The sequence below is a fragment of the Acanthopagrus latus genome, chromosome 16, assembly GCF_904848185.1.
Source record: "Acanthopagrus latus isolate v.2019 chromosome 16, fAcaLat1.1, whole genome shotgun sequence".
NCBI classification, from domain to species: Eukaryota; Metazoa; Chordata; class Actinopteri; order Spariformes; family Sparidae; genus Acanthopagrus; species Acanthopagrus latus.
The window spans coordinates 16664968-16681418 of record NC_051054.1 but is presented as its reverse complement, the minus strand read 5'-3'; the positions used below and the strand labels follow the sequence as shown (position 1 = coordinate 16681418).

At 42.8% G+C, this 16451-nt stretch overlaps 1 protein-coding gene across 4 annotated transcripts in view; it reads left to right on the top strand.

Annotated features, from left to right (window-relative positions):
- The window catches only part of col12a1a (collagen, type XII, alpha 1a), a 56643-nt gene that overhangs the window by 28611 nt on the left and 11581 nt on the right, over positions 1–16451 (top strand). For 3 of the 4 annotated variants that reach the window (XM_037071868.1, XM_037071865.1, XM_037071867.1), the window contains 22 exons: positions 77–100; positions 929–1068; positions 3311–3440; positions 3704–3843; positions 3961–4090; positions 5783–5925; positions 7516–7645; positions 7787–7929; positions 8114–8243; positions 8833–8952; positions 9035–9181; positions 9320–9436; positions 9547–9699; positions 9836–9910; positions 9991–10130; positions 10231–10354; positions 10458–10601; positions 10845–11009; positions 11238–11276; positions 11416–11554; positions 12193–12335; positions 12769–12878. In XM_037071868.1, the coding sequence (XP_036927763.1) occupies positions 77–100; positions 929–1068; positions 3311–3440; positions 3704–3843; positions 3961–4090; positions 5783–5925; positions 7516–7645; positions 7787–7929; positions 8114–8243; positions 8833–8952; positions 9035–9181; positions 9320–9436; positions 9547–9699; positions 9836–9910; positions 9991–10130; positions 10231–10354; positions 10458–10601; positions 10845–11009; positions 11238–11276; positions 11416–11554; positions 12193–12335; positions 12769–12878 (2726 nt within the window). The remainder of the gene's footprint in view (positions 1–76; positions 101–928; positions 1069–3310; positions 3441–3703; positions 3844–3960; positions 4091–5782; positions 5926–7515; positions 7646–7786; positions 7930–8113; positions 8244–8832; positions 8953–9034; positions 9182–9319; positions 9437–9546; positions 9700–9835; positions 9911–9990; positions 10131–10230; positions 10355–10457; positions 10602–10844; positions 11010–11237; positions 11277–11415; positions 11555–12192; positions 12336–12768; positions 12879–16451) is intronic. The other variant, XM_037071866.1, reaches the window with a different exon arrangement.

The following is a 16451-nucleotide window of genomic DNA, read 5'->3' as shown; positions in this document are numbered from 1 at the left end:
TTTTACCTCCTGGAAATATGATGAGTTAAATGTTAAAAGGTATGCCCATTATACCTTTCTATTTTTGCCTCTATAGTGTCCAGGAATGCTCTTCCGAGACGTAAGTATATTTGTGGTAAAGCCAGAGGATGCTTTTCCCTTTCAAGTGATGAAAGCATGTTTTATGACTTCAACCAGTCATCGGCACTTTTGTTTCATTGGACAACCATCATTTCATCATCAAGCAAGGCCCTTAACCCATCCACCGCTCCAGTGGTGCTGTGCTGCAGCTGACCCAGCCAGTTTTATCATGTGTTTGTCTGTCCCTGTCTCTGTTTGTCCCATTGACCTTTCCATCCATACATCCATCCATCCATGGCTTTTCCTGAATATCATATTATTCAGTCAAACGTCAAATGAAATGGGTGATGATGGATCTTGACTGTGCATGCCCTGCAAAACAGGGATTTGAAAATCCTTGTTTTTGATGCCCATTCCATTATCCATCACGTATTCATCCACTCATCCCTCTGTTCATCGCATTCATTCATGCATTCATCAGTCCATCCATGATCATCTTTCCATCAATCCATTGCTGCCGAAGAGTATCCATCCCTGCTTCTGAAAAGACTTAATCCCAGAAGAGGATTTTTCTTTTCTTTTTTTAAAGTCACAATCCTTGGTGCAATCAGTGGTAGACCTGATTTATTTTACCAAAATATAAAGAAAGTGCATTTTCTGATTGTAAATGAACTGGTATTTAGATGACAGATGCATCATTCAAGATAGAGTACACATCTTAACACAAGCCAGCCATGATTTCAAGGACTGTGCCTTTAAAAGATATTTAAAGGATTTCCATGGAAGAAGCGCACTCTCTACTTATAACAAATATACATATTGACATGGTTATAATTGTGATGTGTGTGTGTGTGTGCACGATTTCCAGCACCCAATGCACCTCCCACGGACTTGGTTGTGTTCAACGAAACCATCACCAGCATGAACGCCAGGTGGAATCCAGCTCCGGGACGCGTCCAGAACTACAGGATCACTTATGTTCCCACAGCCGGGGGCAGGAGCCAGACTGTGAGTCTCATATCAGACAAACACGTAATACCCACAACACATACAGTCTTTATTTACAAAGCGCTTTCATATCTCGTGCAAGTAATCTCTGAACACCAAAATGTAGATTGAAGCTTTAACAAAATAAGTACGATTCCGTTAAAAGTTGAATTCAATCCATATGGCAAATCCAGCAGAGAGGGAACATAAAAACTCATATGGCCAGTAAAGAATAAAGAATTCTAAATCGCATCTTTTATACACACATGGGTTATGAAAGGGTTAATGAGTTTTATGGAATAGAGACTGTAAACTGAGTTGAAACAGCAGCGGTACTAGACATTGAAATATTATCTACTCACTCCTCACTATTCTTCGCCTTGTCTTCTTTACTGGACTTCAGTTCCGCACCAGAACAAACTGTCAATCACAGCTCCTTAAACTTTAAGTCACTGGATTAGTTACTTCCTCTATTAGAGTAAAACTCAAGCTAAAACTCTGCCACTGGTGATTCAGTACTGTAGTTTATTGTAAGTCAAATCCCTTAATCTGTTGTTTGGATGTAATAGCATTAAGACAATTATTTATCCGTATTTCCTGACACTTCAGTCTTCAGTCCCACTGGTCATTTTTGGCATTGTTGACTGCCTTACTGAATGTGCAAAAACTCTTGGATGACATTTAAATGTTTGGTTTAAATCTGTCAGACATTTCTCAGCACCCTTCAGAAGCGACACTTAAAAGCAAGACTGGAGCATGCTAAATGGTGCACTCTCCTACACAGGGCCGCAGACTGATGGTCACACTGATAAGCTGTGAAACAAACCCTTAAATCAGTTGAATGTTGCATCCAACTTTGGTTCTGTCTCACTGCTTGCCGCTTATTGAAAGTGAGGAGTTGCTTAAGAGAGATAAACTTTAAATGTCGTAAAAATCTCACATGACACATTGTCAGCGCTGATAATTTAACAGCTCTAAGGGGAGACAGTGAACAGATCCCTCAGAGATGAAACATTTATCTGCACTATGTTTTGAGGCTTCACATGCAGTGTGAACTATTTGGCCATCTGCAAGTCATGGGTGTGTACAAACTGAATGAACTTGCCCTGACTGGTCAGTGTACGTATGTAATGAAAAGGGACTGGCCATGGATGGCATATATGTTACAATAAATTGTGTTCAAAGTGCTACAAAAAGCATCTCTCAGTTTTAAGCTAATTTTCTCTTCCTATAATTCACCCTGTCAGACATTTTGTGCCAAATTCAACTTCAGCTCAGCTGCTGTTATGTAGGTCACTGGTTGACCACTATGTTCCCTTTTAACACAAGACCGAATGTTTTCCTCTTTAGTACTTGATGAAATTTCATTGTGCTGATTGCCTTGGTCATATCACACTGAAAGGTTGATGGAAAACTGGAAGCTAACAAGCCTAGCATCAGCCAAGTCGTCTTGGTTCACTTTCAGGTTTTCAACAAGGATAGCCAGCCCTGGGAGTTTTGCATTATTTCGTCTTGGACAGAAAGTCTGTTTTCGGAAATGTCTGACACATATTTTGCACGTGTGTACAAGAAAACTTCTACAGCAGCAAATGGTAAAATGGTGCTGTGGCGATAGATCTGTACGGTAATTAAAGAAATCCACAGTGGCCCTAAAGCAGACCTAAAAGCACATGTGCGTGTGTTATCATACACACGCAAACACACTGTCCCAGCACACTGAGAATTGGTGTGTCCCCATTCCTTACAGCCTCAGCCAAAAGTAATGAAGTAAATTTATTACCAGTCATGACCGATATGACAAGACATCCGACTGTTTCGGCCATCAGCATAGAGCTTTACCTTGGCCGGTGTTCTGTGTATTAACCACGTCCAAAAACACTCAAAACATTCCTCCTCTGAAATGTTGACAGTCTAGTATTTTTCACAGCGAATTCCTTCCATTCGGTTATCAATTTAAGGCACCCCCGGAGAGTTGTAAACTCTTTATGCCTTCATAGAATCAGATCAAATATCTTTTCCCTCAGTTTATATTATTGTTGCTAAAGGTTTTTAAGAGCTTAAGCAAGCTTTCCAAGAGAATGAGTGGCCTAGCTAACTTTTACTTTAAATTACTAAACTATTGTTTGAATAGCTAAACTCCTCTCATCTACATTCAACATGATCACCCAGGGTTTACATATATCATGGTAATGTTTATTTTTTGAGCAACTTATTAGCTAACTAGCATAACATAACAAGCCAACATTTACTCTTTCCCAACTAGACCCAGGTCGGAGGGAAGAAAACTACTGTCCTCCTTCCCAAGCTGACCCCTGACACTGAATACTCCATCAGTGTGGTGGCAGTCTACGCCAGAGGAGTCAGCCAGGACCTGAACGGCGTCGGAAAGACCAGTAAGTTGTCCTTCAGCGTTGGTGCACCTGTGCAGTGATTACTATGACAAATGTATTCATCTGTTATGGGTTTTTACGTCTACAAGTAATACATTACCAAAATTATTATGTTAAGAAGTTAAGAATCGGAAGGTTGTTTTCTGTTTTCTTGTTTTCTGAAAGTTTTCTTAAACTTCTGTTTAAATGTCAAGGAAATTACATATATGGATTTTCCTACTGTTCTGATATATGTGCCATGCTAACTGTATTGTACCTTACCTCAGAGCCTTTGGGTGGTGTTAGGAACCTGCAGGTCACTGACCCCACTACCAGCACCCTGAATGTCCAGTGGGAGCCTGCTGAGGGCAATGTGCGTCAGTACAGGATCTTCTATGTCCCCGCAGCCGGAGGAGAGGAACAGATGGTATGTTGGAAAATGGTTGGAAAATGGTGTTAGAGCACGAAGTTTATAATCCTCCCTTTATAATCACAGCTAGGCCAGAGCACAGCCTGATGTATGCCATGTTACACTTCTTTCCAGGTGCAGGTATCAGGCAGCACCTTCAACACAGTTCTGAGGAACCTGCAGTCTGATACCATGTACACTGTAACTGTGGTGCCCGTCTACTCCGTCGGAGAGGGGCAACGCATGTCTGAGAACGGCAAAACATGTAAGCACTGCATGCAAGTCATCACTGGTGGGGACGATTCATGGAGGGGTGTTTAGAAGCAGTGGTTACATCTTCGGAAAACATCTTTCAGTGTTTAGCATAGCCCATACAGACTGAGGAGAGGACCTCTGAGAATGACAAGGCTGTGGGATTTTTTTCCGCGGTCAGGAATCCATTCATGTCTGTCCAGAATGAACTTACTGGCCTCAGTTGCTGGCTTGCTGTAACTGCATGTCAGGAACCTTCAATAAAGCAGCCAGTGATAATTCATGTGTTTCATCATCCAAAATCTTTTCAAAAACCTGTGACCCAAGTCCAAACCGATCACATGCTATTTGCTTCTCGAGAGGCGAGTTAACGCACCCGTAATTCACACCTCACATGTAAAAATGCAACATGAAACATGACAGTATTAAGCTAAGTCAGCTAAGTTTTGAACTCCGTCAAAGAACAGAGACTTTCCAGTTTCTCCCACAACTTTAAACCACCAATCTCTGCTCGGAATGAGTCAGCATTTTGCGGGGTGATTGCGTAGGAAGGAATTCCTCCGTGCTGGCAACATTATAATAGTGTCTCCTCTCTCTTTACCGTAATATTGTCCATTTATAGGTTGGAATGAAGGATAGTGGTCAGGATAATGGTGGGGCTGGGGAGTGGGGGAGGGGATGTATTGAGTAATTGGCTCTCCTTTGGGGAAAAAGAAACAGAAGTGGGGCTGGAAATGAATAGAGAGCATTATATGTTTTATGGCTCTCAACTTATTTGGCTAAGGTCGTGCTCCATGCCTGCTACTGTTACCCCCATTTTCCCTTTCTGTAGCCTTGTCCCTCCATGTTCTGTGGCTTTTTCCTAGACATGTTAACCAAACTCTAACACAGTATGTACAGTATATCAGTACCTCAAAGAATTCCCCCCCTTTTTAGCTTCTTCTCTCACTATTTGAGCAAAGTACGCTCAGTACCGACTGTTAATTGTGCCTTAAAATTCAAAGCAGCTTTCCTAGGCAACAGGCTTTGGTCTGTGAGACTTTTAATGTACGGAAGCTTGCTCACTGTTCTTTGCCCACTTGTGTTTTTTCCATGCATTTATGGGGTTTTAATGGTGAGTGGCACAAAGCCTCTAAACATCTGCTTTGGGTTTTTAGAAGGCAAGCTTCACACAGGGCTGCTAATACACCTTGTATATCCTTTTCATTAACCTTTAGGGCGCTGACAGGAAGTGTCCTGTTGACAGCACAATTGTTAAGTAATGTCTTTAAAGTTAACTGGTCTATGCTGGTTGCCTGGCAGCATCGTTTCCATTTATTAATGTTCTCATCAGTCTTTGGACTGTTGCGGATGTCAACAAAACTAGTCTGCACTGTTTTATGTCAAATGAGATTGGGGAGAATGACATTACCACCAGTTATTATGGTATTGTTCTTCTGTAATTAATGGGTTTATCCTCATTTACTGACCTCTGTATGATAACCTGACCTAAACAATCCATTCTTTTTTGTCATCTGCCTTATCTCTCCATCCATCCTCCCTATCTATACAAACCACTTGACTTTTTGGCCTTTCTCCTCATCCTGTCATCACTTTTTCCTTTGTCAAACCTTCCTCCCATCACACTTTGTTCCCTTTTTTTTGCCCAACCTTTCACTTCCTTATCTCCATTCCTTCCTCCTGCCTGACTTTCCTGGCTTGGCAGTGGAGCGTAGCCCTGTCAGGAACATCCAGGTCTTCAACCCCACTACCAACACTCTGAACGTTCGCTGGGAGGCTGCCACAGGCGAAGTCCAACAATACCGGGTGGTCTACTCTCCTGTGAATGGCGCCAGGCCCTCGGAGTCGGTGAGTTTCCATCCACTGTGTGGGAGGAAGGATGGTATAGCACGTATACTGTACATTGACAAAAAAAACCCAAAACATTTACATAGGTGCTCAATGGCACCAAAAGATCATAAATACTTGTTTTTTATTGTTTTATCGCAGTACCTATCTCATTGGTAATGCCTTTAAAATCACAGTGTACACACAAGAATACTGAGAAGAAATGTAGCCTGGGTGGAGGTGTACACACATGTGCCCAAGCAACCACCAGTTAAAACTTTTTGAGCAGCATTTACAGTACACCATATGTCATCAGGAATTAACAAGCTCATCCTTAACTTTTAAAAGAAAACATCAGTCTGTTCACCAAATGGTCCATGGGAGTGTGATTGTATGGAGGCATGTATTATTTCCAGCTGAATTCTCCTCTATTACTTGGACTTTATATCTACAGTAGATTTCAACCACAACTGTGTTCGTTAAAGCAGAAATTAAACTGTAACCCCTGTTTTCTACACGATATGTTGCATGTGGCACCAGCCTGCCCACATCTTCATGTGTAAAGGATTACTGGGTTGCTTAAAGAATCCACAAGCACCTTTTTGAAGTCTGAATTGACATCGTTGTGCCATTAGCTGTCTCCAGCATCTGCCAGAAAGACTGCACCATTAAAAGCAGTTCCTTCAGTGGGACTCCAATAACATGGCCTTTGAAGAGTGAGGCATATTCCAATTAATTGATAGAGAGGTGCACTCTGCCTACATCCCAGTCTGTTAGCACATTCATGGCAGGCTCAGGCCTTTTCCGTGGCCAGGTCCAATGATGTGCGTCAGCAGCAATGTGGTCTTTTTCAGCCAGCACCATCAAATTTAACACCAGCTGGAGATTTGTTAGCATGAATAACCAGCTTTAGCAATGTCGCCTGTGATATTATTTTTATTCTGAGACTCTCAAGCACCCCAGTAAATCTTCCAGCAGGAGACATGGGGGTAGACAGCTAGTGATGCAATCGAAATACAACAAAAGTGGACAATGGGACATTGTTGTTGCACTTAGCAAATGCCACAAAGAGATTTTAATCAATTTTATCGACCCCTTTTGCTGGTCTAGCAGTCACACAGGGTTCTGTCCTACACATAACCCCTCAACATTATACCGCCCCCATCTTCACAAAGAAGTTATCACCTAATCCAACAAACTAGCCCACAAACAGAAAGACAATGGGGGGGTGTAGCCCCTATGTAATCAGATGTCGTCGCTTTCAGACTGTTAAACAGCAGTGCTGGCTGTCAAACATCAAAGTGTTATTTGGTGCCTCCTTTCAGTTAGTGCTGACAGCGAGGGGCGGTTGAGTGAAAGGAGGTGTTAGAGGGAGTGTAGAAAACAAGCAGCTGTCAGAGCAGAGAGAAAATTTTATGTTCGTGTACGTATTGGGCAAGGGGATCTTTATCATGACTATGCATCCCTACACTGTTTTTTCTTTTCTTCAGAAAATAAACACATTCAATTTAATCTTTGACTGATTAGTTTAGGAAGTCTGTTGCTGTTGCAACACACGGCTCTGAATCTCCTCTGTTGACATCTAATATGTTACGGTGTGTGTCCATGCAGGTTCTGGTACCAGGAACCACCACCACGACCTTGCTGCAGCAGCTGGTCCCAAACACTGATTACAATGTGGGAGTGGTTGCCCTGTATAGTGATGGTGAAGGACCAGCTATCAGTGACACCGGAAAGACATGTAAGAACATGGGCAGGAGTGTTAAAAGAATCCCCTTTTCAGTAAAGAACAATTAGCAGGAAGGTAAAACTGCATAGACATAGAGATATTGGGAATGTACAGCACAAAGTAATGCACTTTTCACCATGTTTCCTTGCTCAGTGCCCCGTAGTGGCCCAAGAAACATGCGCGTGTATGACCCCACCACCAGTACTCTCTCTGTTAGCTGGGAACATGCTGAAGGTCCCGTCATGCAGTACCGCATCACCTATGCCCAGACCACAGGAGATCCCATCGAGGAATATGTAAGCACGCATAATTCCACTGTTGCTGTTATCAAACACTTTGTATTTACTCTTTTTACAATTAAGAGATAATCTAACTCTTATTTATGTGAGTTATAAATACAAATTTTCCCCTGAAAATATGCTCTTGATTTGTTCTTGTATTTACCCTGATTCTCCATGTGGCATGTCTCACGTCTCATAGACTACAGTACCAGGGAACGTAAACAACGTGGTCCTGCAGAACCTGGATCCAGACACTCCCTATAATATCAGAGTGACTGCCATCTATCCCGATGGACCAGGAGGAGAGCTGGAAGGAGACGGACGTACAGGTATGAACTATCTGTGTTGATTTGAGCGGAGATTGTTTAAGGACGTGAACTGAGCACACTGACAGACACTTATTAGGGCTTTTGTGCAGTACAGCACAAAGACACATGCTGTCTGGCGTGTGTGGAATCCACCAACAAAGATCTGAATAGAATGATCCATTGATTAGGAACCTGAATCATATAAGTAGAATAAGTGGAATTCTTGACTTTTTACGAGGGCCAAGAGCACCAATAGCCTTTGCCAGAGAATTATGAACTGGCCGCTCTCCAATGAGGGAGCTCTCATGCTTGCAGAGCTGGCCCATGTCTTGCATAATTTTCGAACAAAAGAAACCCTATGACATATTGTAATTCTAGTCCTCTCCTTGAGGCGCCTGAATTTTCTTTTCAAATTTCTCTGATGTAGTTGAATTAATTATCCCCTCAATGACGCGTTGATGTTTTCCTCGTAATTCAGAAGCCCTAATAATCTGTAATATAGTAATTACCCTGCTGACAGGTCACCAGAAATAAATACACTGAAATATTCCATGTAATTTCAACAAGCTGAAGCCTGTGTTGACTGCCGTGCTCTCTTCCTTTCCAACAGTGGGTATGCTCGGCCCCAGGAACCTCCGTGTTTCTGATGAGTGGTACACCCGCTTCAGGGTGTCCTGGGACCCTGCCCCCTCCAGGGTTAATGGCTACAAGCTTATCTACCAGCCTGAGGGTATGCATGTTGTTATGAAGAATAAAACAATCTGGTCCAAAAGTATACTTCATCTAGTAACATTTATAAAATCAAATTCCAGGTTCTGATGAGCCCACGGAGGTGCTCGTTGGAGACGTGACCTCCCACCAACTGCATAACCTGAAACCTGGAACCACCTATGACCTGCAGGTGCTGGCAATGTACAACACAGGTGTCAGTGCACCTCTAGACGGACAAGGCACCACACGTGAGTTATTGATGCAGTTATTTATCGTTTGACAGGTTTTAGTGCACATAAAAATGATGAATGTGTCTAGTTTTGGCTGCCAAGCCATAGTTGTGAAAGAATAGAACTAAAACCATTGAAAATAATTCTTCCATATAGTGTACCTGAACGTGACAGACCTGAACACTTACAATGTTGGCTACGACACCTTTTGCATCCGATGGGCCCCTCACAGAGCAGCCACCTCCTACAGACTCAAAGTCAATCCTTTTGACAGTAAGTGCTTTACTCAGTTGCACACTGTAAAGACGAGTTGAATTAGACATTGAATTTGTTTTGGCAACTGCAACCTCAATCTGTCTAATCTGGATTCTCTTCTCCTCCAGCCTCCAAGAGTGGCGCTCAGGAGATTACTGTCAGAGGCTCGGCGAGTAATTACTGCTTCGATGGCTTGACCCCTGACACTCTCTACAACGCCACAGTGTTCGCCCAAACCCCCAACCTGGAGGGACCTGGAGTCAGCGTGAAGGAGAGGACATGTATGATAACATCCTCTATGCCAGTTTAATGCTAATTTGTGACAGGACAGTGCTCTCATACATCAGTTAACGCTACTAAAAACTTCCAGTTTCTTTCGCTTTACACTCTCTCAAAACTTTCTGTTGTGACTTGCAGTGGTCAAACCAACCGAAGTGCCAACTGAGCCTCCCCCACCTCCTACTCCAGCAACAGTCCCCCCTGCACTGGATGGTGAGGAGAGCTTTGACATTTGTGTGCTAAAAGAATCATTCTTAAATGCTCTACATTAATTTCTTGTTCCTGCACTACAGTGTGCAAAGGTGCAAAAGCAGACCTGGTCTTCCTCATCGATGGTTCCTGGAGTATTGGAGATGAGAGCTTCAACAAGGTCATCCAGTTTGTCACAAGCATGACCGGAGCCTTTGAAGTCATCAGCCCCAAGGGCATGCAGGTCAGCATAAACCTTCCTCAACACTAAGAAATGTTTTGAACAACTGGTTTGCTATGTCAACATGTGTTTGATTATAGATTTTTTTGTCCTTTCTGAACAGGTTTCATTCGTGCAGTTCAGTGATGACGCCAAGACTGAGTTCAAGCTGAACACCTACCATGACAAGGGCATAGTGATTTCAGCTTTGCAGACTGTGCGCTACAGAGGAGGAAACACCAAGACAGGTACAGCACAGAAAAAGGCAAAGTGGCATCATAGCAATCACATTGTTCTAAAGAAGATGAAGTATTCAAATTCCGTGTTCTCTGTCTTCTATCCTTCATGCAGGCGTTGCTTTGAAGCATGTCTATGAGAAGGTCTTCACCTCAGACAGTGGCATGAGGAGGAACGTGCCGAAGGTGCTGGTGGTGGTCACTGATGGACGCTCCCAGGACGACGTGAAGAAGAGCGCAGAGAAACTGCAGCATTCCGGTACGTGTGGCATTATTGATCATTGCCAGGTGCATTTTGGTGTGTGTTTTACCTACAATGCATATTGCATGTATCAGATCTGTTTCGAATCATCCCAATTTGCTGATTGCTTCAATTGGCTTCATCAGAGCCAAAGTGTATGGTTGATTTAACAAATCTCTTCAGTGATGAAACTGCTTGTGGTTACTGGAAGCTTAACAATTGGTCTTTGTTATTTTTGTGTGCGTGTGTTTGCCCCCACAGGCTACAGTGTATTTGTCGTTGGAGTGGCTGATGTGGACATGACAGAGCTGAGACTCATTGGCAGCAAGCCCAGCGAGAGACATGTGTTTGTGGTTGACGACTATGACGCTTTCGCCAAGATCCAGGACAACCTTATCACCTTCATCTGTGAAACGGCCACTTCCAGTAAGACATTAATAAATAATTAAAACGCAGTTTGAGTTTAGTTTCTGCATTCCAAAAGTAAATCTTTTACTTTCATTGTGTAATTACTATTGTGGTTGATTAGTGCACCTGCAGAGGTAAGCAACACATTTATCTGATCTATTGGCACAAAATCTGTAAACAGACATCAATCACTTTCTTTAAACCCTAGTCTTTTCCAACCCTTCCAACCTTTTTGTTCTGTTTCAGCTTGCCCTCTGATCTACATCAATGGGTTCACAACACCAGGTAAGCGTCACCATACATCATACCCATTGACTAATATCCCACAGAGGTTGTTGGCTTCACCAAAATGCTAGTTTACTCTGCTATAAGAGGGTATTATTTACTTGCACTCAACATTGCTCCTGTTTCCGTTCCTTCCCAGGCTTTAGGATGCTAGAGGCTTTCAACATCACTGACCGGACCTTCGCCGGCATGAACGGCGTGTCCATGGAGCCAGGCTCCTTCAACAGCTACATCGCCTACAGGCTGCACAAGGATTCCTTCATAAATCAGCCCACCAAGTAAGAACTGAATCAAATTAGTATTTGTGAGTGTGAGCCTCACTACGTGCATATTCCCAGCCTATTGGCCTTACCGTGCACTATAATCCTGCCCAGCCCATAGTCATTAATCATAATGATGTTCAGTAGCCTCTGTACTCACAGGAGTTTCCCTGGTGTCCTCTGGCAACACACCTACAGCCTTGTTTGTTGTTGCAGCTTGAGGATTATGAGGTGCTAAATAGAAAACTTATTTACAAAGTTCCTGGACCAAGCCCTCTTCCCACCTGTGTTGTACTGGGAAACAGCAATCACCCCAGGGTCAACAGCTTTGTCTCTTTATTGGGTTTTTGTTGGTGGTGTTAGGCAATTGCAGAGCTGCAGGAGTATCCAAACCTCTTCAGCATGCTTTGTTAATATGTTTATAATGATGCATAGTTTGTGTGCGTGGGCGCAGCCATTGAGTTAATGTGCACAAATGGAAACACTTTGAACTTGAGCAAAAGAGAGGGGACAGAAAATACTTTCAATATGTGGCCAATTTCTGCAAGGCCAAAGGGAGAAGCTGGCAATCATTAACAGGTTCTGCAGCCTATGTGATAGTCTGACTGCTGGTGTAATGAGCACACACATCTGACTCATCAATATCTCGCTAACAGGGAGATCCATCCAGACGGTCTTCCCCCATCCTACACCATCATCCTACTCTTCCGCCTGCTGCCCGACACGCCCTCCGAACCTTTTGATATCTGGCAGATTGCCGACAAAAACAACAACCCCGAGGTCGGGGTCACCGTCAACCGTAAGCGCCTCATCCTGTTTTAGCCCTCAGCTGGAGGGGAAAGCTGCTGTAGCTGACCCAACATATACACAGCTGTACACTCTTAATTAACAACTTAATCTGCTTTCTTACTTTCTTAGCTAAACTACAGACAGCCAGAACTAATTGATCTTTGTCAGACATGGTAGGTCATTGGAACCATGCTGAAATAACTTGCTTTTTTATTCTCTTGTAGAAAGAAAGCCTTCATTTTTAAATAAGTATCTTTTACAAATGTGTGCAAACACACGTGCATGCAAGTAGTTATGGTCATGGATTTAATCCATCTTAGCTTTTTCTCTATCTTTCTAGTCCCCAACAACCATGTGTTCTCTATAGTCCTGTCTGTGCTTTGCGTGCCACCAAATCGTAACACGCTGTCAGGGATTCATCAGAGGCCCTTCTCTTTTTTCAGCTTCCAGCAAGACAATCACATTCTACAACAAGGACACCCGGGGAGAGATCCAGAGAGCCACGTTTAATGAGGAGCCAGTGAAGCGGGTTTTCCATGGCAGCTTCCACAAGGTAAACACAATGCATGATTCTTATACTCTTTGCACCACACAGTTATATTATTAATGTTTGGCTTAATTAGGACGGACTAAGAGTCTTTTGTGGTCACCTGTCGGTTGATTATCCTTTTAAGACCATTTTGTATCCATAATACTGTTTTAATTGCCGTTACCTCCTCTCACATGTATAGTTCTAAAAGATTTTAAATGTTTCTAGCAGACATTTATGCTTTACTTGAGTTGGCTGAATCGCCTAACAGCCAATGACATATAACTTGCTATCAGTCTTAGAGTGCTGGTCTGCTGTCAAAGTGGTCATTAGGCCTTTTTTATGATTTGACATTAAGTTTGTTTTTATAGACCATGGGCACTTAAAATGATAAATGGGTCATGTAGGCTATAAATACATTTAAAGAGAGGTTGGAGAGAAGCACTGATACCTCAGTGTGGCAGCGTAATGTGCAAACTGTTACAGTTTACCATGGAGGTCTTACCACATCAAGACTGGAGACTATCGTGGTAGCTGTTAAGTGAATTCCAAGCCAGTCTGCTCCCAACTCCAGGACCAGTCAGGCGACTGGATCAATTTCTATTTTGGTTTGGCTGAGTTGGGTTTGAAAATGACTGAAGGCATGTCAAAAATCGATCATAAAGGATGCAAATCTTTTATTAAAAAAGCACTAGAATGGGTTAATCTCCATAAGTCCTGACTCCTACATTGTCGTGTTACAACTCAGTAGCATCTTTTATAACTTCAGTGGCCTGGTCAAAGCCTGTGTCACACAGCAGTTTATCATAGAAACTCAAGCTCATTAATGATGTTCTTTGACTTGCCAAAATTGCCATTGTTGTTTTCAAATGAGCAGTTTCTTCAGAGTCTGACTGGTTCAATGCCTGTGGATTAAGCCACAACCACATGGCTTGAAGCCTGGCGAGATGGATTTGTGAAATCTCACGATCAGTTGATCTTGCAAATCCAGCTGCCTCGAAACGTAGTAACATTGCTGGATTGTCCCTTAAAGCCTTTTGCTCAAGCTCCAATTACATAAGGTACAGTAGATGGTTGTATGACCGATTAAAGAGCCACATCTATTAAGGCATTCAAAAACAGACCCTAATGATCAGATTCAATTAAAAAAACACTTATATTTGGATTTTTTGCAATGTTTTCGAAACTATAATGAATAATAAAAAAAAGAAAATCAGATTAAATTCCTTAAATTGGACCGAGATTGGCTTCCAGACTATGTCACAAAACACGCTCTTAAGTCTGCGCCTTAGAATTAGATTTAAATGAGAACAGACTAAATTTACATTTTCAGCAGTGATTCTGAAAGCAATCTAGTGTTAAACTCTGCACATCAATCTACACAGTGAAGCTTGAACATTCAGCTGTAGAAACAAGAAGAACAGCACATTTTTGATTGGAGGGGGACTTTAAGGACACTCAGTAGTTGTTTAAGCAAGACTACACATTATCGGTGGGAAAATTGGAAGTTTTGCAAACAACACATTAAAAGTTTGGGTCCAGATGTTTCTAACTCATATATTTCGCTGACTCTGAAACTGATCCGTGCCATTATTCCCCCTGTCATTCATGCAAGAAGTTAATATTGAGTTCCCTGAGGGGGATGCTTATTGGAAGTTTCATTACCATCAACCACCCTTGAAACAGTCTTTCAAAACCTCTCTCATCTAACTCAAAATAACCACCCACAGTGGTATCATTGTTTTGCAAACTCTTTGTTTCTCTGCGGTGGTTTCACCACCACATTAGGCCCACATGCCAGGCGTACAGCCGTGATGAACAGCAATTGTGTCGTATGGTATCTCTTTGGGCCACAGCAAGGGAGGTAAAAAGAGACATCAGCTGCCTTTAAGTCCAACTCAAAGCAGCAGTGGCGATAAAACATACCCTGTTATGTTCCACCGCAGGAGGGTATAGAGACTAGAACAATGAGGGACAGTATATTTTCATACTGACCTGGAATGACTTAAGATGGGGGATTCATCACAGGAGGAAAAATGACTGGTTCCAATGTACTTAAGTCACTTCCAATTGCATTTGAGTATGAGACAGAGTGCCCCTTATTTAGAGCACAGGTTTTTTCCCCCCAGTTCAAAATGAATGACCCATTTTAATGTATCAGCATCTTATCCAACATCAAAGATCACCCACTTCCTGACATTACAGCTTTATAGTTTTCATCAGTACAGTTAGGGACTAATGAGATATATTGGCTCTAAGATCAGAATGTTTTGCAAATGGCTTTTCAGCTTGACCATTTAGCATCTACACAACTAATTGAAGGGTAACTGCATGAATGAATAGAACCCTGGAAAATGTTGGGTCAGGACTGGATGCGAATGACATCACTGCTGGCCCAGTTGGACAGCGGTCTGTACTGCGTGTGTGTGTTCTCTGCGTCCATGGCCGCAGTGGAGACTGTAGTCTGACTGTACATTAAGTAGTCGGTTTGTGGTGCACTAGCCGTCGTTCCATGAGCTGGTGAATCTGCAGCGGTCTACCTAGCTGCTTATTTGCTGGTCTGCTGAGTAAGTGCCACTGACGACTGCTGCGGCGGTGTGTGTTTACATGTTGTCAGTGGTTTCCCAACACTTTATCTGCAGCTTTTATGGTGTGACCTCAGTGTGTGTGAGTCCGTGCTGAAAGTGACCATGAGGGTTGTTGCAAATGGCAGTCCATGTGTGAAGCGGAACCCAATGAAATAACAGTTTTTTTCTGAACAAAACTGAAGTTTGGAGAAACTTTTTCTTTAGTGATGAATCTGCAGATTATCTCCTAAATTTGTGCGATGATTTAGTGATAGCTATGTCTACCCACCCAGTGTTTTCTGAATTGCAGTTTCCATTTTTGCCAAGTGTGAAATCGGGTTGTGTGCCACACTGCTGGGTCAGAGATTTGACTTTTCTCTTCAGGCTAGTCAATAAAGAGTTGCCCAGGCTGGAGAGGTCATGGTCTACCACTAACTGAACATGTGGGAAAGCTCTCAGAGATGACTTAAGCAGATGCTAGCCACTCACTAGCCCACCAGGGAATCCCCCTCCCACACTCGAAGGGTGGGAGTCTGCGGGGGGAAGTTTCCCGCTAACTTAAGTGAAGAAGACATTTTCCATGAGTCGTTATGACTTGAGCGTGAAAGTTGCTGCAGTCATTGAAGAGTGCACTGTGAAGACACAAAGCTCATTGTTTTATGAGAAGCCTTGAATCCAGTCCTTCAAACTTTCCTTTCAGGGACTTTGTTGGGAGGGTTGTGCCAAAATATGCATGCGCTAATTAAGACAGATGGGAAGGTTTATGCCAAGTTGTCCACTGACTGCACTCATTTCTGACAACTTTCTTTCAGAGACAAGGTATCGTCTTTCTGCGACCTGGACAAGAAGACTTGACCCCTTAAAACCACACAAGAAATACAGGAAATTATAGATTAACTTCTCTTCCCAAAGAAATCACAGTGCCTTGTCTGATCTGGGAGCTTCCCAGGAAGCCTCATACAATGAACATAATCAGCCAGAGCACTGTTTGCACTGAATTAATTGCCAGTCCAATGGAGATTTAAACTGA